Here is a 25,427-nt window from a genome sequence, read left to right on the forward strand (position 1 = left end):
AGCTGGCGCTCGCTTCCGCCCCGCGCCGGGGCTGTGAGAGCGCGGCAGGCCGAGGGTGCGGCCCCCTCAGCAGCGGGGCGGCCCGGCCTCCTCCTCCCACCTGGGTTCGCGTCCTCCTCGGCAGCTCCGTCAGCAGAGCGAGCCCATCCCGGCGCGGTGGCGCGGGGCCAGCTGCTGCCGCGGGCGGGGGTCCTCGTCCCTCGGGCTGCGGGCGAGCAAAATCAAATGCATGTTAGTGGAAAAAGGAGGTTTCTAGCCTCCTAAAGTTTGCAAAATGAAGTTACACGCAGTAAACGGAAAGGGGAAAAAAAAAAAGAAAATAAATGTGATCAGATTTTGTTCCAGCACAAATGGACAGGAAGCAAATGCATCTGTAATGAGAACATTGTTCTTTTCTAATAGTGAAAGGAGATCTGTCTGTAAGCAAACACATGAAAAACAGGCAAGGAGAAAGAGTGGACAAATGCCGGACTAGGCAGCAGAAATGGGGAGCTGGTTATGGACCAGCAGCACAGAGCTGGCACCAGTCTCACCCTCTGCCTGTACTTACCCCACACCAGTGACATGTTGGGACTCTGGTCTCTTCAGTATTTTACCTCTAAACAAGGACTACTAGGCCTGACACTAGAACAAGAAGGTATGTTTGTAGCTGCAATATTTGGCTTTGAATAATCTCTTTCTAGACTCTTTAAATTGCTTCTGTTGATTTTCCTTCAAGGTGAGGTAGGCCAACAGAAGAATCATCTGTGTTCCTCAGGGGACAAGACAGCTGCAACATGAGGTGAAGAGGGTGAGGAACTTGTTTGCCACAAGCACTGCACCATTTGATGAGAAGAGCATGCTACCATACAGCAAGCCAATAGGAAATGGGGCTTCTGACAATTTCTCTCTTTGGTAAGTCTACATTCTATGAGCTTTTACTCACTTGAGTTGATGGAACAAAAGAAAATACATGCTACATGTATTGTGAAGGTAACTAGAGGTTCTAGAGTAATTTTTATTGTGACAACACCACTCTGCTCCTGTCTTAAAAGGTAAAAAGGATAAGCACCAAAGCAGTACCTTCATAAATAACACTCTTTGCTCAAAGACAGCATGCTAAAAGAGCATGCTCTAGACTGAGTATTGACTGAGTATCATTTATCAGTAAGGCTTTCAGAATGTACAGGTATCACAGTACCAGAATGACCATAATAAAAAGAAAGGAAAGGACTTCTCCGTCGCTATGTACAAGTAAATTATGCACATACATGCAACAAAATAGATTTTTCTTTATTCTTGTAATTGAGCGCTCACAATATTTCCTTTTTTGTACAAAAGTGGATACAACTGTAACATAAAAAGCTGAAGAGCTACACAGAACATAGTATGATTATATCTCCTGTAGCAGCTTCTTTGCTAATCCTCTTTCAAATCCCTCACATACAAAGATAAATTCTTGCAATCCTGACATTAGGATTATTCAAGTAAAACATAAGCTGTAATCTTTCTGAAGCTGCCTGCTGCTCAGAATTAGGGCTGAGTGTCTGAGCATATCCATATTGCAGGGACCCACTGGGGCTCATCCTGTGCACGATGGACTGCAGACAGCAGCTGCGCAGATGCTTCTTGTAAATTGTCATTCACAATCACTTGATCAAAGAACTGACCAAACTGAGCTTCCATTTTCTTAGCCGAATCTTCCATCTCCTGTAAATCTTCTTCCTGCGAGACAGAGTAAGTCTATAAAAGCTTTTGTGTTGTGTAGAGAAACATACCTGCATGGCATCTGCAGAACACCTTGGGCCATGTAAACAAGAGGTGAATAGATAGTGCCTGTGTACTTTATTTCATTTACAATTTGCTATAGTAAAAGTATGCCTGCTGCAGTCAGTTCCAACTCTCCCAAACAGAGCTGACTGCCATATCCTTCTCAAGGAAATACCTTCTGTCTCAGTATGCTCCATTTGCCCCAAAAAGGTTATCCTGCTGGCAGAGGATGTTAGGGACTGAAAGGCAAATCCACTAACACTTGTGTTCTCATTCCACATTTTAGTTTATTTCCCCAGTGTTCATGTTTGTTTCTGCCATAGCAATCATGATTCATTTCCATGTTTTCCATGGTTATGGACTGAGGTCTCCAAAATTTTAAGATGCTAAACTTGATTATAATTTCATGGAAACAATTGTGACAATGTACTAGACACATTGTAAATACAAGATATGCATTTCCTACAAGCAGGATTTTTTTTACCTATAGAACTTAGTATAGAATTGATATTGATACTGTCATTTAGCATACATGAAATAACAATACATTCTTATAACTACATGAAAAAATAATTTAATTACTGAATGAAGCGCATTGCAGGTATTCCAGTGCAAACAGTAAATGTATGTGTTGACTCAAATCTTGTCACAAGGCAGTTAATTAAAACAAGAATATAAAAAATAGCCTCTCCTTTAAAGACATTTTGAAGCAAAATGCCCCAATCCCCCAGGTACAAATTACAACCCTTCCGCTTCATAGCAAATCTGGACAGGGAAAAAAATCCCAACAAACCAAACAGAAAAAGACAAGAATAACTTAGATTTGATCCTAAAGACACAATAATCTTTTTTTAAAAGAGTTAACATAGTAACACAGTAGAATGCATTATGTTCTAAACACAGAATCCCAGAATAATAAACTGAGTCTCTTCTATTCCCAAATCTCACCTTGAATTTCATGTTCACATAATAATCTGTAATGATCCTGGCATTTTTACGAGTCTGCCTCATGCAGTTTATGCTGGATGGCTTGATGAATATAATGTAGGGCTTTAATTCATGAGTCCGGGCTACTTGTATGCCCTGCAAATTAAGAGTAAAAAAAAGTTAAAGTATTTCAAGTGTATTCATCCCAGTTTTACTCCCATAAAAAGCCAATTGTTTACAACATGCTGTTATCTCCAGACCTATCAGTAATCTTTTTCAGGAACACCTACTTTAAAATGACCTCACTAATAATCCCTGGACCAGACATTGTTAAGCAACTGTAGTATACCAATCAATTAATTCTGCTTGGTAACCTTATTAGGAGATGCTTTCAACTCCAGCGAGTGATTGGACATTGTCATTAACAGATCTCTACAATCAACAACATTAAAAATGAATCTGAAATCTGTTTTTTTAAGTGCTGGGGAGCTACCTTTGGAACAAGTACACCTTTATTGCTCCATACGGGAAGAAAGTATCCTGCTTTCGGAAATCTTTGTGTGTGTAACATTCCCTGATGCTAATAAGCTACTGCAGAGCTGTGGAGGGAATAGGAAAAAAAAAAAAAAAGAAGAAAAAAAAAGCACAGCATGTAAAGTTGGCCAAGCCACCAAATTTAAAATACAAGTATGCAACTTGGCAGTAATTCTCCTACCTCACAGCAGTTACTGAAGAATAGCTATGAGCCATTACTTCATAGCCTTCCCCAAACTTGTCCTTTAAACTCACAGCCTAAAACACTGATAGTGGCACATCTGTTCAAGTAGCAAGATGTCATGGTTTAACCCCAGCCAGCAACTAAGCACCACACAACCGCTCACTCACTCACTTCCCCCCACCCAGTGGGATGGGGGAGAAAATTGGGAAAAGTAATAAAACTCGTGGGTTGAGATAAGAACGGTTTAATGGAATATAAAAAGAAGAAACTAATAATGATAATAACACTAATAAAGTGACAGCAGTAATGATAAAAGGATTGGAATGTACAAATGATGCACAGTGCAACTGCTCACCACCTGCCGATCAACGCCCAGTTAGTCCCCAAGCAGCGAGACCCCCACCCCCACTCCCCCCAGTTCCTATACTAGATGTGACGTCCCATGGTATGGAATACCCCGTTGGCCACTTTGGGTCAGCTGCCCTGGCTGTGTCCTGTGCCAACTTCTTGTGCCCCTCCAGCTTTCTCGCTGGCTGGGCATGAGAAGCTGAAAAATCCTTGACATTAGTCTAAACACTACTAGCAGCAACTGAAAACATCAGTGTGTTATCAACATTCTTCTCATACTGAACTCAAAACATAGCACTGTACCAGCTACTAGGAAGACAGTTAACTCTATCCCAGCTGAAACCAGGATACAAGATTACATTTCCCCTCCCCCTTCTCACTTTTGTTTAGAAGTGTAGCAGAAGAAATCCAAGGACATTTTTAGATCTGAAGTGAAGATTAAAGTGTGGCCTAATCTGCCCCTTATAGCGGTTTGGATTTTGACTAGAAACCCACAGGTCTTGTAACTTAACTTCTATTTTAAACAGCACAAACCACTGCTAACTTAAGACTGACTACACTGGCTCTGCATAATTAGAGGGAAGTCTCTAAAAGTTACTGAGTTACGGTGTCTCTTTACATTGTTAGAAGAGATGTTGAAACCCAGTAGCCTAACTCCTAAGTACTAAATATGCAAGTAATTCAGAGAAGTTGTAACATTTTGCTAGACACAGCTTTAAGTCTCTTAGCTATTTACAAACTCAGGCCTTTATTAGTCTTATCTTCATCAGCAAATTCAATGCAAAGATAGAAGAAAAAAAAGTGAATAGTGTCTAAGTGAAAAGATTAGCATGGTAAGTAGTTCTGAAAGTGTTAGAGGTAATAAAAGTAATTAAGAAAAAAAAAAAGAAGAATGCAAAGATTGCATTTGAAGTTTTTTTGCAATGCCCAGTATAGAAACATCTGGTAATCACCCTAGTATTTGAAGCACCTCTTGCCAATGTCTGCTAGGGCATATGTGCAAGCTGCCCTTTCTCATAATAGTAAACTTTTACAAACTGTGGTCCCTAGATGAGCAGTGGTCTACACAGCAAGCACTTGCTGGAGGTTCTTGTAGAGCTGTTTGGTCATGTGCGCCAGCAGCCTACTCCCAGCTGTTAAGTTGCTTCTGAAGAGAAATAGATGCATGATATAATCCCTGCTTTTGCTCAATTACTTTAATAGTTGCTGCTTTTACCAAAGGGTGTTCAGAGATTGCTAACGGAAGGACAGAACTCTCAACTAAGAGGGCTTGTAGGAGGAGGAGGAAATCCCATGCAACAGTCTCCACATGAAAGAATAATCCTTGCTTTAAGCAAGTATGAAAACTCATTTCTGTACTATTCCACCTGATAATGCAGCCGCTGACTTGGAAACAAATGAACTATACTGACCTGTACATACTTGTCACTGTAGTATCCCCCCACCAAGACCCATGCAAAGAATAATCTGTTAATAATAAGCACCATAAGCTAGAGTGAAAAACAAGACAAAGCAACTAACACTGTTCCAATAGCTCAAGAATGTACAGAGAATTACTTTTCCTTCCAGGAGATAGGGAATCTAGATTCCCTGCCCCTTTACAACTCACCTGTGGTTCTAAATCTATTACACAGATCTTCCCTTCATCAAGGACTGTTCGCACTGCATCAATACTGGTACCATACAGGTACCCTTTGTATTCCCCATATTCCAGCATTCTGCAACAGCAGTGAGGAAGAAGGAAAATGAAAGATCACTTGAGTCTCAAAAAGGTTCCATTTAAGGGTGAAATCTTCAAATGTAATCCAGTGATCAAGACTGCATGATCATAGAACATAGAGAACACTGATGAACAACCTCCACCTTTGCTCTTTCCCACTACACTGGGCACAAAATCAGAACCATTACAGTTTGACATCTCCAAAGCACGTGTTTTTTACTCATCTTGTTGTTACAAATTATATCTTTAGAGATTGTGATTCTAATGATAAAATGCTTGTCATTTATATAGTACAAATAACTTCATAAATCAGAAGATCTGAAAGCACTTGGCACAGCTCAGGGTGTGTAGCTTCAGGTGCTGAGCTGGTCCGTCTTAGAGAAATTATTGATGCATAGTAAGGAGCAGACACTTCTGAAAGTTTAGCCCTTACAGTTCAGCTGCTTACATGGAGATGCCATCACTGCAGAGATTCTGCAATGGAGTTGTAGATCAGGAACAGGTCTGACTCACTGCTCAATTTTAGAGAACTGTCTGGTTTCTAGGAGAGTTAAACTCAGCTTACAAGCACATCAAATGAGCTCAGGACTGGAGATCCCACTTTCTTTTAGGATTCTGAGATTAATTGTAGAGGAGCTTATTTGGAACTGCACAAACACAGTTTTTGAAGCAACGGGCTCAAGTAGTTTTACCCAAATTTACACCACACATACATAGTAAGTATGAGTGGAGGAGCCCAGACTTGGGACCTAACTACAAAACTGTCTTTTCTTAGATCATGTTACATTTTAAGTAACAAAAGTTTAATTCATCTTTCCTACTTACCTGTGGCTATACACCATGTTTTCAAAAGTTTCCTTTGATACGTAGTGATATTCACGACCATTCATTTCATAACTCTTCTGAACACGAGTGGTGTCTGAAAGGAGATATGCAGACACACACATACAAAACCAAAATCAACTGCAAGTAAATTCCTGTAATTTTATAAACGAAAATGAGACAACTTTCATGAAGGACGATAAATCAGTATTTTTGTAAGTAATAAAGTCAGTTGTTTCAATTTGTTAATCCAGAGCAAAAGCTTTGTCTACTCTACTGGTTGCCCAGTGGCAAGTCCTTGAAAATCAGCAAAGCACATCTGTATTTCTTGGAATGGAAGGAGAGTGGTTTAATCCAAATATCTGCGACTCAAACCAATCAGGAACTGCTTTGGAACCAGTTGCACAACTTTTTACTCCTCTGAGGTAAAATTGATTAAAGTTCATTCGGAAAAATCCCACAAGCCTTCCCACACTTGCACCTTCCCCATATCTGGGATCTTAAGCACAAAAGAATTCCTGAATTTTCAGCCAGCTTCAGATTCATACATTTCCTGTTTGGTTATCCAAATCGCATGAACCAAATAAGCACAGGTAGAAACAATTTCAGTTATTACGTCAGAAATTAAGCTGTGTAAGTCTCATCTGAGACTGGAAGGCTAATAAGGAAAGCTGCAAAGCCTATTAAGCACCAACTTCTGTTACCTTCACTCGCATATCTGGTCACTTAAACACTATGAACTTACAATATCCCTAAGAAACATTTTTAAATCTAGGAAAAACAAACATCAAGATTAAACAAAATCATGCAGATAATCTACTGCTACATAAAGCTTTAACAGTTTCAGGAGCTGTAACTTGAAAATAGCTTTGGCTGATTTGCCAAAATAAGGAGAAAGATCGTATTTAAACTAACCCTTATAAAAGCAAATTACTCTGGCCTGCAGTAGAGCTGAAAAAACAGCCATACAGCAAAGAGTGTATGAATACACAAAGGCAAGAGGGAGGTACCTGACATTTCCTAATCATGTTTGAAGGAGGTAGTGGGAGAAAGAGGAAGAACGTTACATACGAGGTATGGCACTTTGAAATTCCCGTGGATTACTTGCGATAAGCCTTCGCCTTAGCTCATTCACACCAACTCCTGCAGGACCTGAAAAGTTGGAAAAGCGACTATTACTGACAGAGGCACTTTTTACATGCACACCCCGCCATTTTCTGACACATTGCACACAGACAAATGAAATGTAAATAAGTTCCAAAAAAATGTACCAGAAGTGACTGAAGCATCTTGATTGATTCAGGGTACAAATAACTTCCCAGCAATATAGTCATACCCAGGAGGCAACTCAGCAATACCATTTTAAAAGAAAAAATTATTATCAAATACTTCCAGACTTAGAAAGGACAATGGACTTGCCTTTATCCAGTTTGCTTTATCAGGATCATGGAACACTGCAGAACAGCAGCTTCCTTTCAGTCACTATCATTAAAGACTACTTGAGAGCCTGCAGCCCACTTAATACATTATTTCCTATAGCAAGCATTATTAAAGGCATCTTTTTAACTTTCCCTACTGCCCAAGATAGAGATTTTTCTAGTCTGGAGTTTAATTTTAAACATTCTTACCGTTGCCATATCCATGCATTTAACACTGACTGTAGAAATGCCTCCATGTAAGTTACAAATGTTTTCTCATCAGTTTCTGTACCAGTCCCAACTGAATATAAAACTGAACCATTTCCCTAATAAAATTCATTATCAATCAGCATTCATAACTGTATGGCTTCTTCTAAGGATTTTTTTTTTTTTTAAACATTCGCTATCTCAAGCAAAGAAGATGACACATACATCAAACTTTAAAACCAATAATGGGGTCAAATTACAATCATTCTTTGAGAGCTACCTGCACAGTCTGCAACCACTGCAGTCAGCAGCAGGAAACCTCAGTGGATCAGACCATGACTGACTGCTTCCTCCCCTCTGTTACAGGTTCTGAAATTTGCATAAGAAAGTAATTAACCTCTTACCCACTAGTATAATTAGTCTGTTGCGGTCTGCTGGGTGCCGCTGGTACCTAACCACCTCTTCATATGGAGCTGCAAGGGTGCTGTAACAGCTGCTGGGGCACCGAGTGTAACATGACTGCTGGTTGATCCGGGATTTCCTGCGACACAGGCGCATACTTCTACGGAAACCAGCTGTAAGGGGCAAATACATCAGTACTGGAAAATACACCTGAGATGCAGGCAACTAGTTCTTTAGTCTAGAGTGTCTGTTTCTAAGCCACACAACATACTGTTTTTGTTAGCTTTTTGCACGGTGAATTTCATTGCTGCACTTGGTATGTCAACTTGGTAGAACCGGTGAGCATTAAAACACAGCTAAAGAGGAGGTCAAATCTCACTGAAAGTCACCTGAAAATTAACCCAGAATCAAAGACCCCCAAAAGATCCCCCAAAACAAGCCAAAGGAGAAGTTTCTGGCCACGTAAATCATCACTAGGGAACAGGTCAACTGTTTTTTGATAGTGTAGCTGGTTTACTCTCCTAAAGCAAGTCTGGAATGCTTGCTCCAGCCTCCAGAATGAATCCAAATATTTTAAAGGTCACTATGGTTTAGTAACAGGGATAGGTTTGTTGCTCCACTGTACCATCCAACTCTGAAAACCTCACTTTTAGGTCTACTTTTCTAATGAAAGCCCTCATGATTATTCTTAATGGATGACAGACAACATTACGCTCTAGCAAAATAAATCATGAAGTAAGGGAAATCTTAACAGCCAGTCAATTTAAAATAGTGGTGGCCAGGTCTCAGTAGAAGCCTAACAGAAGAGAGATTTAAATGGAGAGAACAAGCATTAGTAGGAGGAAAGCGACTTCTTGAAGTTTGGAAAACAGAGTAAGTAGAATTCAGTGCAGTATGTCTTTAGATTAACTTCAGACAAGCACTTAATCTAGATCAAACCCCAAACATCTTACTTATCTTTAGTCATTGCTTACCAATAAAGATTCGTTGACCAAATTCACCAAATTCTTCCTCTTCTAGAATAGGAAGAACAAATATTCATGAAATAAAAAAAAAGGAACAATGAAAGCTTAAGAGTTAGATGGCTAACAATTATTGCTGATCCCAAAGGAAAGTGTTTCAGTAAACATATGGAAGTACCATGCCTAATCTAATAAAAAAAGCACAATACTCCATAACATGAAATACTCAAATATTTGACATGATCAATGACCAATTCAAAGGACCAATATTTATGTAAGGGAAAAATTAAACTCAGAAAGTCTTGGTATTTTCTAAATTAGATTTGAAACTCAAGATTTTATTTGTTTCATTCCTAAGATAACTAGATACCAGACAATGTTTTGAAATACTTATAGTAAAAAAAACCTCCACATAATTTAAGCTTTTCAGGTGTAACCTAGCTTACAAGAATTATTTAGTTAAACATTACAATAACCAACAAGTCAGTAGCGCAAAATCAGAAATAAAAAATTTATAACTCAGTTTCTGCCCAATAGCATGCTTGGAAAATGCAACATGTATCTGCTCAGACCTTTCAGGCAGAATGAAGACCTGATTTTATTACTTCTTTTTAATTATCTTTGGATCAGTAATATCTGTACTCCAACATCCCAGACTAATCTGTTTCTCCAATTCTTTGTCCCCGTTCTCATGCTGTTCCTTGTGAAGGCTTAACCATTCAGGTGAGCCTTCTAAATCTCTATATGGTTTGGGGTTCTTTTTAAATTAAATATCTCCTATAAGGCTCAAAAATATCCATTTCCCAATAGATCAATGCTGTAACAGTTTAGAAACTATTTTATAAAGGTGATTTGAAAACAACTAAGGAAAAAAAATGGTGTCAGCAGTGTTTAGATTTCACTTCAAAAAGGACTCCTAATTTTCCTGTAATCGGGCATGTAGTTATCCAAGCTGTGTATTCCTTTTATTTAGGCCTTGTTAAAGCAAGAATAAGATACAGAATACATAGGCATATCTTTAAAGGCAGTGATTGTTCCAAGGCAAGAACACTATTTTCATTTGCAAAGCACGAAACATATCATCTTTTAGCACTACATTCTTTTGATTGACAGTTATAAGCATGCAAGTATCAAAACAAAATTAGATGCATCTTAGTTATTCTTCTTTCACATCTGTACACTCTTCACTACTTGTTCCTTTAAAATACAGTTTTATTCCTACATTTCTATATGTACTAACAACTCCTTGTTTATGACTGTAGAAAAAAATACTCAGCACAAAACTGCTCGTTCAGAGCAAAGTTCAGAGTACTATTCAGCTGACATATGCCTGTATCATTTCTATCTTCAGGTCTTTTGAGCCGTCATTCAAATCTTTTTGAGCATTTCTGCTTTATCTACCCTCTGTCCTATGGTATGGAGTGCAGTGTGGAATCCTACAGGGAACAAGCAATTCAGCTACTGGGTGTTGTAAGAAGAGTGGTAGTTCCTGGTAATGCAATAAACACAGATAAATTCTAATAGATTACTGCTTACAGGAGACAGGGAGAAAAAAGTTTGTGTTACCTTCTTTAAGCTCCTCTGCACATTTAGATGGAGACAGATATAAAACAATTAGTTTTGAGAAGACAGTCTATACTAAGATTAAAAAAAAAATCCAACCAGCATCATCCAATGCATTTAGGAAATTTAGGGAACAGGTACTGCAGGCTTTAAATCTAAAATATGCCTGTTTGAGCATAAATTCTCAGTTCCCAAAGAATGAGACACTCAGCTACAGCATCTACGTCAGTATTGTACTTGCAAAATACATCACACAAATGTTCAACTACTGGTTAAAGTAAAATGTAGGATAGCAAATATTTGCACCTTCATTCCTCTGACTGGATATAGCAGAGAGCTGACTCACCACTGAGTAGTGAATAGGATTTGCAAGAGTAATCCCCAAGTACAGTTATCAGAAACATCCTAGCCTGAAAACAAAAGACTGCCCTGTAGACCTGCTGGTTCTGTCTTAAAAGCTTTGGGCATTGCTTAAGAGGTGGAAGAGAACGAACCACTTGTGATAAGAGGAGAAGATCTGATTGGCAAGTAGGAACCTTGTGGAGAAGAGCAAGTGTAAGGTGGAATGACATCTTCTCCACAAGATTACCAAATATCTCAAACAAGAAATTTAGCAGTAGTAGATTTATTTTAGTGGAAGAATGATTTATTTTAGAAGACTTCAGTTGTGCAGAACTCTGAATATGCTGTAAATAGGTAGCTGTTCCCTAAAAAAAAAAACAACCCCCAAACCAGCTTCGTTAAAAAAAAAAAGCACTGATTGATTGTATATCTTACACATAAATCATTCATTAAGCATTTTTGTTTCATGTATGCCAGCCATGCACACAATCAGGAATCCAAAACAGTTCTCCTCTTTACCACATCAACTCCTACAGGCACTGGGGATTCTCAGGCCTCCGTTACCCTAAGGTAATCCAATTATCCACTGACATCAGTGCAGGCCCTGCTGTCACAGCTTGCACAGGTATAACTGATTAGGATTTGATAAACAGATCTGGTACTGATGCACGAGAAGAAACACTCACACTGTGGGATAACAGGACAAAAACATTACTACTAAAGTAATCAAAGAGCAAGAGGAAGACTTAAGGCAACAGGATTTTACATAATGGCTTTTCAAGCCAGAATGGCTTCTAAAGCTAAAATGGCATTCTGTTTTTGTCACCTGCTTGTTTTTAAGATGCTTGTCTCTGGACACCCTTTTCTCAGCAGAACAATAGCAAGGAATTTGGAGATAGGTCAGAGGAACTTACCAGACTCAAATGTTTCTTCATCTTGTTTAGTAATCCAGATAGCAAAGATATTAAAATAAATTCAAAATTTAATTATTTTCCTCCTATAGAATTTCAGGATCAGAAATCAATTTTCCAGCTCCTATCAGTCTGTCTCACACATACTTTCCCCACTTCCCTCTACACTGAAGTGGCAAAATACAGCTTGCCATACTTGAATGAACTGCCTGGTCTCTCTCCACCCAGTTCTACAAGATCACATCCCTCCACAAGAGCTTTCTGAACTACCTCAGGAGAAGGAAGAATTAGCTATACTGCTTTAAGGAGCAAGTCAAGCTAAGCGTCTTCACAAGTACTATTTACGTGTAAAAACCTATTCTTGCTCAGTGTCTAAAAATGTATTCTCCCGAGATCAGTTTCTTGGCAATGAATTGTGTGGGTTCTTCAAGACTACAATCATCTGTGGCATTAAATCTACAATAGGCCAAAACTATGGTAATGTTACAGTCGCAGTCAAAAGCCTGAATTAAAGAGGCTGGATCTCATTCAGGCAGGTATTTTGGGGGTGGTTCCTCTTTTCAGCACAACACTTCACTATAAGCACTGTACACTAGAGCTGCAAACAGCTCATTTTAATACACTAATATAGGATGAAGTTTCCATGGTATGAAAAATAGAATTTTCTACCATTAAGTTCACTAGGAGAATGAGTGTTTTTATCTGGAGAACAAAACAAGGCTTTAACTAGCTACTACCCTGAAGCAAATAGAATAATCTCAAGTGAATTCAGTTACCTGTTTCGACACACTTCTCATCAATCTGCATGTCATCCTCTACAGATCAACACAAGGAAAAAAATTCATCTGAATGAGAGAAACACTGAGGAGGAAAAAACCTTACAGATCTTACAAGACTGAACTCAGACATCAGAAAGAAAATATTTGAAGCTCAGATCAGCTTTAGACATCTTTAAGGATTTTAACTGTTAACTCCAACTTACTGATGTTCCCTGTCTTTAGTGAGCAAAAGGCTCTTCTTAAACTAGTGCTCTGAAGGGCTTGTGTCAGAGGCAAACACATCTAACTTGAATTCTCCTTTTGAAATTATAAAAGGTTTAACATGGCTGGCGCTCTATTTATCCTGTAGATATCTATCTATTATAACCATGACAGAATATAATTTTCCACTCACTCCCTTCTCTCCTGTAGCTTTTAAAAGTGTGCATCTTTCTAATATGCTTCACTCAAGGAAAGTGTTTTGTTTGGTTGGTTTTATTACTATTTTTACAAGGAAGAACAGGAAAAGAAAAGATTGATTCAGCTCCCTCTCCATCCTCAGACCACATCAATTCACGTCCCTGAAATACAATCTCAGGGGCTGAGGCAATCTCATGGGCTCACAGTACTGCATTGTTTCGTGCGTTCTGTTCTTGCGTGCCCCTCCAGATAGGCCCAGTAGGAGCTATTTTCCAGTTACAGGGCAATTCTCAGGGCATCTGTCAACTGTATTCTGCCTATATTTATCCTTTAAAGAAATACTCTCTCAGAGCTGCTCAGGTCAGCTGCTGAAGATGGCAGAGAAAGAGGGAGAGGAAAAGATAAAATGTAGTCTTTCCTTCCTCAAAGCAACCCATCCAAACTGTCAGTTCCCTACAAGATAATGCATAGCTTAAGTTTCCACTTTAAGACAATGTAAGCTTCTACTATTTCAACTGAAAAAAGGCTTGATTTTGATTATGCTAAGCACAAAAAATGACAAGAACTTGAGTTTCTTCTGCATGTATTTAACAAACTGCCTCATTTCTGACAACTTCTTAAAAAGCCTGTAAAACTATGCGCTATCTTGATTCCAGGTACAGGAATGCAATGTTGTCCAGATATGATCTCCTACCTTCTTCCACAGTGCTTACTGCCCACAGCATATCCATTGAAGCAGTTAAAATGCAATAAAATTATGGTAAAAGAGAGCCCCGGCTCTAACAAAGAAAGCAATCGGTTCAAGAAGAATCCTAGGCAATGAAACACACTCAATCTGGGAGTTACCACAAGAGAAAAATTAATTTTATACTAGTATAAAGAACCATAGAAGAAAACAGGGAGAGCGAAAACAGGAAGAACATTCTTTGTCGGGGAATAATTGCACGTTTACAGAAAGTTATAGTTGGCAGAGGATAATGTTTCTGGATTGTCACCACGAATAAACTCATGGGCAGCATAGCTTATCTTACACGTCAAGGAGAAAAGTTCTATCTTTCTCTCAAAAGTTTTGATGACAAAGAAACATTCTAAACATATTGCATGGCATCTTTCAGTGCAGAACTGTTATCTCTGTCCCTGGAAAGCCAGGCTGGTACAATTGTCAACTCAAGACTTATTAACGCCCAATTCTCCTAGAGAGCTCCTAGATCTTACAGACTTCAGAAGGAGTTGAATTTGCAGCTTCTCTCACAGTCAGATCCCAAGTACATTGGAGACAACAGCCTCCACCATCAGTACTCCAGGTACAACTACTATTAAGTGTTTAATTTCCTGGAGATAGTTAACATACTTCTGAGGTTACAATATGGCTCCAGAAACAATGTCTTTGAATTAAACTGAATTGTATGAGCTTCTGTTTCAGTAACCCTGGAAACAGAGAGAAGACCTTTCTTTCCTACTCTGCCATTCAAGTAAATTTTCACTCACACACTGATGATTTGAGACAGAGATGGGGCTGGAAAGGCTGAGACCACCAGAATTCTCGCTGCTTCCTACAGAGAAATAAATTTATCAGTTAAAGAAACAGTCCACAAGCATGTTATGCTCCAGTCAGATTCAATGCTTACATATAAGATCAATCAGTACTGAGCTGACAGAAAACACCAAGACTGGAAACATTACCAATGTTTTAGCCCACTGCAAAGTCCTGAAAGAAAGCCGACATGCTATCAGAACTATTTAAAAGCAATTTCCAAATCAGCAGCCCAGAAGTACTTAGAGTATTTTGAGTTTATATATGAGGACAGGAAGATAAGCCATACTGTGGTACAGACTCCTGGAAGTAGAATAGTGTGCTACTGCTATGGGTAGTAGTACTACTACCTTTGTTACTACACAGACCCTCTTGCTTGCAGCCTCAATCACAACCTAGTTTGATTTCAGCTTTCATTATATGGACCACAGCTAGGTTTACATATAGTACAAATCGAAGCTTATCACCTACAATTGTGTGGCCTTATGTTTTCCTGAGGGTAACACAGATGGGACGTGGTTAGAGGATCAAACTGAAAAGTGTGCTACAGCAGTTTAAGTACTCTGGTTCTGAAAGCGTGTAGCGTAAAAATAATGGGCAAGGGATCCTTGTTCTTCCTTGAGCATGTTTTTTTGGTTTGGGTTTTTTTTTTCTTCCGCCCCCTCTCCTTTCTTTTAATCTGGTCTACTCAGTTTTGACCAAAGCTGAAGAGGTCCCTCATGCCTCACAGGTCATCTTTAAAAAAAAAATACTGTTTCTTGATACAGCTATGCACTTATACTATACACATATTATCCCACTCTTCCCCCCTGCACCCCCCCTTTTTTTTAAATCATAGATGATGGTCCTAAACAGCTGGGGCCCTTAATTTCTACCCATCTTTCAGCTGCTACACTCCACTAGATATCTTAGCAACTAGCATAGAGACTAGGCAACTGCTGTGAACTACTTAGACGTCAATTTAAGATGATACAGGTGCTTTCAAAAGCTTGTCATCACATAGGTACTCCTAAGGAAAGGAGAGCAAGAAGTTGGAGAACAGAGAGAGGAAAGATGTTTGTCAGATGCCACTCTGAATCATACTGCTATATAGCTTATGAAAATTTTAAATAGCAAAGTCTAACTGGCCAATTTTTGAACTGGAAATCAGAAAAATTACAACTTCTTTACCTTTTAAGAAGATGATTTGAGGGTATAAGTCCAGCACAGGCACTGAGATCTGAAACTTTCCTGGCCTGCCACCAGAGAACATCATTCTGGTCCACAATCTGGAGTATTTCACCCTTCTTAAAAGGCAAACCTGCATCGGCACATGGTATAGCAGGATCTTGCAAGGGCCAGTAATCTGCCATTGCTCGCACATAGAGCTGGTAAAGAAAATATACAAGACTAAGGGGAAGCCAAGTTTAGAACAGATACAACATGAGCTTTATAATCACAGGGCCAGATATTGCTGCTACTTAAGTCAATTCATGATGAAGTCAAGTTTTAAAAACCAGATCAAGCTCCAAACCCTATCTGTTCACTAAGGGAGAAATAAAAATTTGTCTTATACATTGTGAAAAAGAATTGACCTTCAACCTGTAGATCACTCTGAAAATGTCTTCATTACCTTTAACACAACTGTATTTCAGCTTACTATCTTTACTGCTTCAGCAACAGCATATTGATGTCAGCTGAGAGGTAGCCATAAAGGCAAGTAACACTTTAGGGGTTGCAATAAGCTTCTAAGCAATGCCATTTTTTTGTATCACACCATTAGACATTATTGGGGTAACTGTTTGCAGTAACAATCCAGAAAAACAAAAATGTGTCTTACCGTTGTTTGGTTGCTGACAGGCCGATCAGAAACTGGAATTAATTTGAACATAATTGTCCCCTGAGACAGGGCCTAAATGATTAGAAAAGGATTAAAATATGACTGGTATTCAACACAAATAACAAAACATTGGCAGCACAAGCTTAACACAGCATGGCTTTGAGGTTTCTATAATGTCTATATTACAAATAGAATTCAGGGAGACAGAGTCAGTGTGACATTACTGTATTTTTTTTCAAAAGGAAACTCAAGAAAGAAATGTCAAAGTCTTGCTAAATATTTTTAATTCAATGAAATCTATGTTTCATTATAAATAGATATAATTTCAACATTAATTCATACCAAACTTTTCTACTGAAATCTAATTTAAATTAGCAGCAGGGTCTGGTTAGACAAGTGATGTAAAGGGGGGAAGAGAAAAATATAAATATTTAAGAATTAAGCATTCCAATAGAGTTTGTATTTCTTATACCTAGAAATAGTACAATCAAGGAAATAACACATAGAAAGACTTGATATTGATTACATATTGCAATACCTTACTGAATGGCACTAACACTTTGCAGTGAAGAACCCTGAAAGATTGTGGGCAAAATGACAAGTAACAGGGACAGCTCAACAGATTTCTTCATGAGAATTTTGATGACAGTAATTACCACTGCCTTTTTTTGCAAGGCAAGGTATATAGCTTACAAGCTCATTCACTCCGCTTTAGTGCATTTTGTAACATGGACTCTTATTAGAGCAGCACCTTTCCACTAGTTTCTTGTGGAATATTAACTGAGTAGAGCTTCCAGAAAAATTATGAATCAGTAATGTCTGAATAAACGAGTATTTTTCGCAGAAGCTGCAGGTGGAATGGTCACAATTAAGTTAATTTCTGTCCTGAACAGGGGTTAGATTCAATTCTGGTTTCATACATTCTGCTTTCATAAGCAGTTGTGAACTTCTTCCATAGTAAGGAAACAATCTGAATTTTGTTAAAAATTTCAGACTGTCTTGTCTAAGAGAGTGCGTGTGCATAAAAGAAACAGTTACTCTTAAGGTACAAAGTAGAAAAAAGATTCAAAAAATATTCAATACCAGAATATTAATAACTTGCTCAGGCTCAAGTCCCTCAACAGGAACACCATTTACTTCCACCAGTTTGTCTCCAGCATACAGCAACCCTGCAGCGAAAACAAGGATGAAAGCAGCAGCAGAAGTTTTATCACAGCACGGATTATCTTGGGTAGGTGAAGCAGGGGCACACAGATGTACCACAGGTTTGGAAGTCAGCATCAAACATTTCCATACACCAGGCATGCAGGAAGGCATTTTGGATTTAGGCTGTATTGCCCCTGGATAGGACTGCAGATTTCTGTGGGTCACAAGAAGCTTGCATGCTTCAGTTTTCTTATTTCCTCCCACCTCCCCCATCAACATGTTTACAATCTATTGATGTAAATTGCCTTGCGATTGCCTTAAAAGTAGCAGAAACATTTTAATATAATTCAATTTCCCAAAGTAATTTCTGAACCTATTCTAGCTAAACCCATTATATTAATAGACCCTGAGACTTGGACTCAGACCCTTAAAAATTCCAGGTGCAGTGGGAGGCCTTGGGACTCCTCTCTGTCCTTTACAAAGTCTTCACAATATTGTTTACTTTTACGTTTTCCTTCAGCTCAATTAAAACATTAACCAAACTAGGAACTGAATCAGCTGTTGTCTACAGTCTGCGTTTTCTTCTCTATGCAAAGGCCAGAAAATACTAAAAGGGACTATTCTATAATGATTACAGTTCAATTTTAGTCTGATTTTTTACATTTTAGTTATGTTACATTTCCCAAGGAGCATGGAACACTTTCAATTCTAGGATGACAAAGTAGTGATATTTCCAAGGAAACTCCTTGGAATATTGCTTAGCAACTAATGCTACCAAAGTGGTTAGTAGACTAGTGCCAAAAAGCATTACTACGTATTCCTTAAAGCCGATTATCTTATAGAATCACGGACTACTGATGTTTTCCATTTCTCCGTTAGGGAATGAGCTGCTGGTATTTAAACCACACTGCAATTTGGGATATTCCTGATTAATCTCATGACAGGTTTATCCAGGTATTGCTGCCAAGAATACATAATGAAAACTGGATTTGTACCTCAATTCAGTCTCAGACATAGCACATTCATATGAAAATTAATGAAACCAGAATCAAGGTCACTGCAACATACCACTATTTACAGCGCTATCCAATGTACACATCATCTTGCTCTATAATGGAAGACTAATTGTAGAAGCTAAGCTATTATCTTACTTCAAATACCTTATTTCAAGTTCAATTTTTCGTATCACTTTGTTTCGAATTACACATACCACTTCTGTCTGCTAGCCCACCATGGATCACACGGGCAACCGTTATGTCACCTGTTATCTCGTGGCGTTTAATGGTGGCACCCTGGCAAATAGAAACAAAGAAAAAACACACTGATCACTGAAGAACCCCAGCAAGTTTCCTTTCACATCACAAGTCTGATCTTTGCAATGACAAAAAGGCATTGAAAGATACAGCCTTTTTAACACCACACGGATCTAGTGATAATGTTATCATTATTAGTACTAAGTCCTTCAGTGTCTTCAACTTCCATCACACTAAAATAACCTCATTGAGTGACTGTAAGAAATCTTTTCTATCTCAGATATTAAAGCTATCTTTTTCTAAAACAGATTAGTTAAGCTATACAATGTTTTCCACTTATAAGCACAAATGATTTCTAAAGAACCTTTCAGAGTCTCTCCTTCCTTCCTTACTATTTTGGCCAAGGGAATAGCTCTCAATCCAGTTTGCATTTTCATTTTATTAGATAAAAACATCTGCCAAATGTTCAAACGCCAAGCGGACAAGGCACTGAACAACCCGCTCTAGTTGTACCCACACTGAGCAGGGCTAGATGGTCTCAAGGCCATTTCCAACCCCAATAATTCTTGTGATTCTGTAAAAACTGGACAAGAATGCACACAATGTCTGTGACATTCCTGGAAAGAAACCAATATGCATGTGATGCATTATCGATGCTTGTGTAAGTTAAAATAATTTGACAGACATCAGACAGCTCCCTCACCAGCGGCTGGTTGTTTTTCACTAAGCAGACAATCCTCATAGCTTCCTCATTTTCAGGTATGTTGTCTGGCAGAGGTGGAAGGGTTGGTTCAAAATCTTTCTGGGCCACAGTATCATGAGCAGATAGCAAGGCCTTTACAAACAAAAACAAGCAAACCAACCAACCAATGAGCAAAGATCATACAATTGAACAGCTTTAAACAGTGACTGGTCAGAAAACAGAAATCAGCTAATAAGTTTCTATATGAACATAGATCCCCTTCACACATTGACATTTTCTTCTTTCCACTTGAAAATTCAAACTGTGAAATAAAGTTTTAAGAACAGTTCTTCGCTCTGCTTCTTCTGGAAAACTTACAAAAGATGAAACATTTCTATTTGGAGCTCTAGGGTAAAGAATGCAGGTTTTGCAATTACAAGGAAAATTTGGTTTTATGTCTGCATTGACTGCTCAGAATTTAACTTTGTAAGAAACATCTCTCTCAAACATAGCCCTTAAGTAAAATGCAGCCCACTGCAGCTACTTCAGATACAGAGTCCACATCTTATTTCACAGCTAGTTCATGACTAGGAAACTATGTCTCTTCTGGCTCCTTTGCCAGTTCTTGTGAACAGCTGGCCATCTCTTTTCCATTCCCACTGCAGACAGCTCTATGAGCAAACTTCTTCTTTCCTGATGCAGGACTTGCCTTTAAGTGTGGAGCACGCAGTAGTCGTCTTAGCTCTTTGATTTCTCCAGACTGAGGGGCTTCACGCAGTAACTCTACCACCTGATAAATGTAAGAGAGAAAGCACAGAGACTGGTTCTGGAGGACAAGTGATTTGGAAAGCTCTAAATTGAATTTAGAGGAATATGGTATGGTGAGAGTGTTAAGCCCTGCAATGTTATGTGACTCGGAGCATATCTATACAGTTTCCTCTAGAATTGGACAACACGACCACAGCTGCACAACACTCAGCCATGCTTAATTTAGTTCAGACACAGTGCCATGTGCGCTAAATTAGTTTTTTCTCCTATGCCTCAACCAATTTCATCATTAGTGTCAGTTTCTCCACTTAGTCATTAACTCTCCCACTAATTCAGAAATTTAAGAATTAATCAGCTATTACGATTAGAAAAATCCAAAAAGCTTTTCAAAATCCTCATGTCAGACTGCTTGATTGTAGCCACACAGTTACATGAGAAGAAAAACACATGGCCAGTCGTTAAAACAAATAACGTATGTGTTCATTACACTGGCCAGGGCTCATGCAGTCTAGTGACCACAGCCGTACACATTTCTCACACCCCCGCACCCCTTAACACAGTAAGAGTTATCAAATAGTTTGACAAATGTGTGAGGAGAGAATCTTTCAAGTTTATATAGTGTACTCAGACCTGAGATACAAAAATACCCGAACGCTGTTATCTGCAGCTAAGTTGTCTAATTTGGTATAAGTAAAGCAATACACTACGTACACAGAGTCTTACCTCACGATTCAATGCACGTGCCTGCAGCATGACAGGAACTGGTCTTTTTCCAAGATAGTGTTGGAGACATTCATAAATCTATTGCATGCCATGATAGACAAGACAATGCAATGATGGTATGATCTGTTCACGTGATTATATAGATACATACACAGCACACAATGGACAATATTGTATTTCTAGGAATTTCTCAGTCCAACTAGAGTCAAAGAGCTTGCAATCTCAATCCTTAATGTCTAATGCATCTGGAATTGAGTCTATAATTCATTGTATTTCCATATTATCATCCAGCTAGCCAGTTACACTGTAGTTTTAAATTTTCCAGTAAGAAAAGCTGATTACACAAGACAATAGCCTGATAGCGTCAATTCTCTGACTTGTAGCTTGCTTCCTTCTTCTAGTTGCAGGCATGATTAACAAAGTAAATTTAACTTAGAAAAAAATAAATTGCTGTATGTAAAATGGCCTTAATGGACATTCTTATCCACTGCAAGTTTTTCTTCCTTTAAATTTAAAGACTTCAAAAATCCTCATTCAAGCAGAATTTGTACAGAACTTGTCTCAGAGATACAGTTCTTCAAGGGAGAAACACCAGCCAAAACACTGTTCTATAACAACATAAAATCTTCAACTACGCATCAGATCAGTGTGGGCAAAGCCAAAAAATATAATTTCACAAGCATCCATACCAAAAAGTGGGATGCATAGCCATACAGAGATCTAAGAACAGAAAAGACAGCTAAGCAGTACTGTGTTCAGCCTACATCTCCATCCCCCTGGCCTTAATACACATGTGTAAAGTAGAAGAGCTTTAACGTCTAGGACATTATGAAAGAGAATACTTTTTTTCTTTAAAGCAAAAGTGGTTTTGTTCACTTTCATTGCTAATGTTAGGACCGACATTAGGAGTATCAGCACTTAGTGTAAATAAGCATTTATTGTCCTGATACGGCAAAATAAAGTAGCTATGCCCTAGAGACTGCCCTCTAGCAAACCTTTGCCTTCACAGCTGAATATTACTTTACCTTTAAAAGTGCTTGCAGCCAGCGAGATCTGAGCAGGTCATATAACATGCCAACGCCATTGACATCTCTTTTACAGAGCAAACTCAGTTCTTGTAGCACTAGAGTCAGAACATGAGATACACCTGAGCCCAAGAAACAGAAAAGCGCAAGACACTTCAGTACAAATAGAAGACCAACTAAAGCCAAACAGTGACCCAGGTCTTTGAAAAGGACCTTTCCTCAGTTTATACTTCCAAGAAATGCACTCATTTCCTGTCTGCTTTACTTGTTTCCTGCAATCTACTCTGTTGCATAAAACTTTTATTTTATTATGTTATTAACCAGCAGGGCTAGGTCTATACTAGCAATTTTCAACAGACCTGTGAGAAATACACACAGGGAGTCTCACACATAATCAGTCTGGGTTCAGGCTCGTACCTCCTACTTGAGAAGAGGTAAACATAAAAAATTGCCGTGTTCATTTTATAGGCTCTTCTTTTGGATGATACCCTGTTTAGGCCAGGGACCATCTGTTTTTCTCCACTCTTTAGAAGTGCAGACATTTTGGAGAATATCACTAACGAAAATGCAAATTCTTGTTAAATACATACCGTTGTCACAGACACCCACATGTCCCAGGAAAGGGGAAGAGCCATTCCTAGTATTAGAAGCAGCACTTGATCTGTTAGGAACAGTATTCTAATACAGTGGAAAACCAAAAAAATCCAGTGTCTTTCTGAAATCTCAAGGAGGCAGAAACTAAGATGTGACAAATAGGTAAGATGTTACACAAAGTCAGGCCTAGATATAAACTGGATTTTTGTGAGTGCGTGGAATTTAATTTTATCTCAAAAATGACAACAGATCATTTTCTCTTACGTGACACCCTTCCCAAGAAACACAATGTTTATAACAGCACTAATACAATACCATACCAAATGCTAGGAGTTGGATTTATTAAGCTCTAAGGGTTCTTAAAGAGACACTAAGAGTTGGATGCCTGACTCCCATTGCATGTCAAAGGAAAGTAAGTGCTCAACTCTTGTGTACTTTGGTAAGCACAAGCTGTCTCTTGCTTTTTAGTGCCAAAGTAATCATAGAATATGATTGCAACTGGAGACTTTCCTTTAAATTTATTTGTTTACAACATTAAACTTGGCATGTTTCAATGAATAATAGTAATACAAGAAGTGTTGAATAAAACGAAGACATTAGGAGCTTCAAAGGTTATACCAGCCAAAGTCAAAATAATAATTTCTTAAAACTAAAGCTCATCCAGCAGACCCAGAATATCTGAGTACTCTCTACTGCAGACAATATCATCAGCTACTATCATCCAGTCACCACAGCTAACCTAAACATGGAAGCCCTTCTTTACTTATTTCTCTCCTAAGCACAATTTTTATTACAGTTAATTGGTTCCTGTATCAGCTCTAGACCTCAACGTTACCAACACTTATGTGAGATCTATCTTCGACTTTAGTTTCACCGAGGTATTTTCCTTATGCATGAATTTATACAGGTACTTGCCTGCTAAGATTCTGCAGATGGGACTTTTGCCTCAATCGTCAGGCAGAATTATTGAGTATCCAAACTGGGAAAGCCTGGAAATGTACCTCATTATCAAAAGAATCATCTGTTTCTGGAAAGCAGACATCTAAGCACTTACAGATAAACTCCACGAACCCTGATGGTGAGCCCCACAGGAAAATATCTCCCAAAACACAGTTTTCTTAAAATGATTCTATTCTACAGGAACTTCCTAGTGCCTAATAGAACACTACCTTTCACGGAGGCACTTTTTAAGATCTTTTCCTCATTACTGGTTGTCTCTTTTTGAGATGACTTGTACTAATTAACTCCTAGAATGCTATCCGTACATCAAACTGGGCTCAAATAGACCAAGATGTTCCATACAGAAGCACAAACCTTCAAACTACACAGAATCATTTCCTTAAGCAAAAAAAAACCCTCTTGCCGTTATTAGTCATTCTTGATACAGCTGCAGAGACCCTTGACTATAAGCCAGAAACAAATGCCAGGTATTCTGTTCTGACACTCTCTAAATTAACTGCATAACACCATTAAACATCAAGAATCATTCCAATTACTAAGCATTAATACTTCCAGACATGTTCATCTCTCTCATGACTCAATGGAAGAACAGTTACAGAGACCAAGGAATAAAACTTTTGTCAGTTTTCTTTCTCTTTGAAAAAGAGATGCAAAGTTAGGAGTACCATTATCTTGACTGCAGACTGTTGGCACCTCCATCTTTTCCTTTATTCAAGGAGATTCCTCCCACTTCTTTGAGTACTGCATTCACACCAAGCAGGTTTCACAAAGATAGATGCTGAACTAGGGAAAAGAGTACACTCATATCAGAACACTGTCAGGTATTTTAGATTGAAGAAAGCAGAAATTAAAAGAAGGGGGCAACCATTCATATTTTAAGTGCACAACAGGTTGCAAGCATAAATTAAATACATGAGTCCCACCTGTAAATGCAGTTACCCACCAGCATCCAAAATGCAGACAGACCAACCTCAACTGTAATATGACATTTTAATTTCCTTCATGGAATTGTCATTAGCTTGCTTCATTAAGCCATCTAAATTAACAAGCTATTTGGTACATCTCCTGTTCCCCAGCTTACGTGCACTACAACGGAAAGTTGTAATTTTTTCCAAAGACTTTTAAAGCTTGTTTTACATCAATATAGCTTGGAAAACGATCATATTCAAAAACATATTACATTTAATTCCTCGTGTTATTGATGCAATATTAAAACTGAAAGTCTCTGGAGTTTATACTGAATTTTCATTGAGCAAAGACATATTTTGGAAAAAAAAGGGATCCCTGTTTCTATCATTGTTAGAATTTAAGGTCTTTGAAGGATTCATTCCACAAAGATTTCATTATTTTCCTCTATTTCCTCATAGTGAAGTAAAACACATGTCGTGGTTTAACCCCAGCCAGCAACTAAGCACCACGCAGCCGCTCACTTACTTCCCCCCCACCCAGTGGGATGGGGGAGAAAAATCGGGAAAAGAAGCAAAACCCACGGGTTGAGATAAGAACAGTTTAATAGAACAGAAAAGAAGAAACTAATAATGATAATGATAACACTAATAAAATGACAACAGCAATAATGAAAGGATTAGAATGTACAAATGATGCACAGTGCAATTGCTCACCACCCGCTGACCGACACCCAGCTAGTCCCCGAGC

At 38.5% G+C, this 25,427-nt stretch overlaps 2 protein-coding genes across 2 annotated transcripts in view; both read right to left on the reverse strand.

Moving 5' to 3' along the window:
• Positions 1–1,251: 1,251 nt before the first annotated feature.
• On the reverse strand, positions 1,252–24,549 carry MPP4 (membrane palmitoylated protein 4). Its single transcript, XM_041124348.1, has 21 exons — positions 24,437–24,549; positions 22,218–22,339; positions 21,193–21,270; positions 20,411–20,491; positions 19,723–19,854; positions 18,977–19,058; positions 17,704–17,789; positions 16,621–16,692; positions 15,972–16,168; positions 14,756–14,820; positions 13,962–13,979; positions 12,866–12,904; positions 12,093–12,113; positions 10,840–10,854; positions 9,286–9,327; positions 8,314–8,484; positions 7,356–7,436; positions 6,288–6,381; positions 5,352–5,460; positions 2,698–2,832; positions 1,252–1,704 (listed from the first exon to the last, which is right to left on the reverse strand). Exons 1-21 carry the CDS (start codon positions 24,468–24,470, stop codon positions 1,513–1,515), a joined length of 1,866 nt encoding a protein of 621 aa, XP_040980282.1. The 5' UTR covers positions 24,471–24,549; the 3' UTR covers positions 1,252–1,512.
• Positions 24,466–25,427, reverse strand: part of ALS2 (alsin Rho guanine nucleotide exchange factor ALS2) — a 51,996-nt gene continuing 51,034 nt past the window's right edge. Inside the window, exon 34 of the mRNA XM_041124338.1 lies at positions 24,466–24,554. Coding sequence (XP_040980272.1) covers positions 24,519–24,554 — 36 coding nt within the window. The 3' untranslated portion in view covers positions 24,466–24,518. The remainder of the gene's footprint in view (positions 24,555–25,427) is intronic.

This window comes from Aquila chrysaetos, chromosome 6 (assembly GCF_900496995.4).
Source record: "Aquila chrysaetos chrysaetos chromosome 6, bAquChr1.4, whole genome shotgun sequence".
NCBI lineage: Eukaryota > Metazoa > Chordata > Aves > Accipitriformes > Accipitridae > Aquila > Aquila chrysaetos.

Excerpts from the sequence above, each read along its gene's own strand:
- MPP4 (XM_041124348.1), bottom strand. The coding sequence starts at position 24,470 with ATGGAGGTGCCAACAGTCTGCAGTCAAGATAATG. Across the intron at positions 14,821-15,971 it reads TCAAATCATCTTCTTAAAAG|GAAGCAGCGAGAATTCTGGT; the intron begins GTAAAGAAGTTG and ends ATTTCTCTGTAG. Across the intron at positions 1,705-2,697 it reads ATGTGAACATGAAATTCAAG|GAAGAAGATTTACAGGAGAT; the intron begins GTGAGATTTGGG and ends TCTGTCTCGCAG.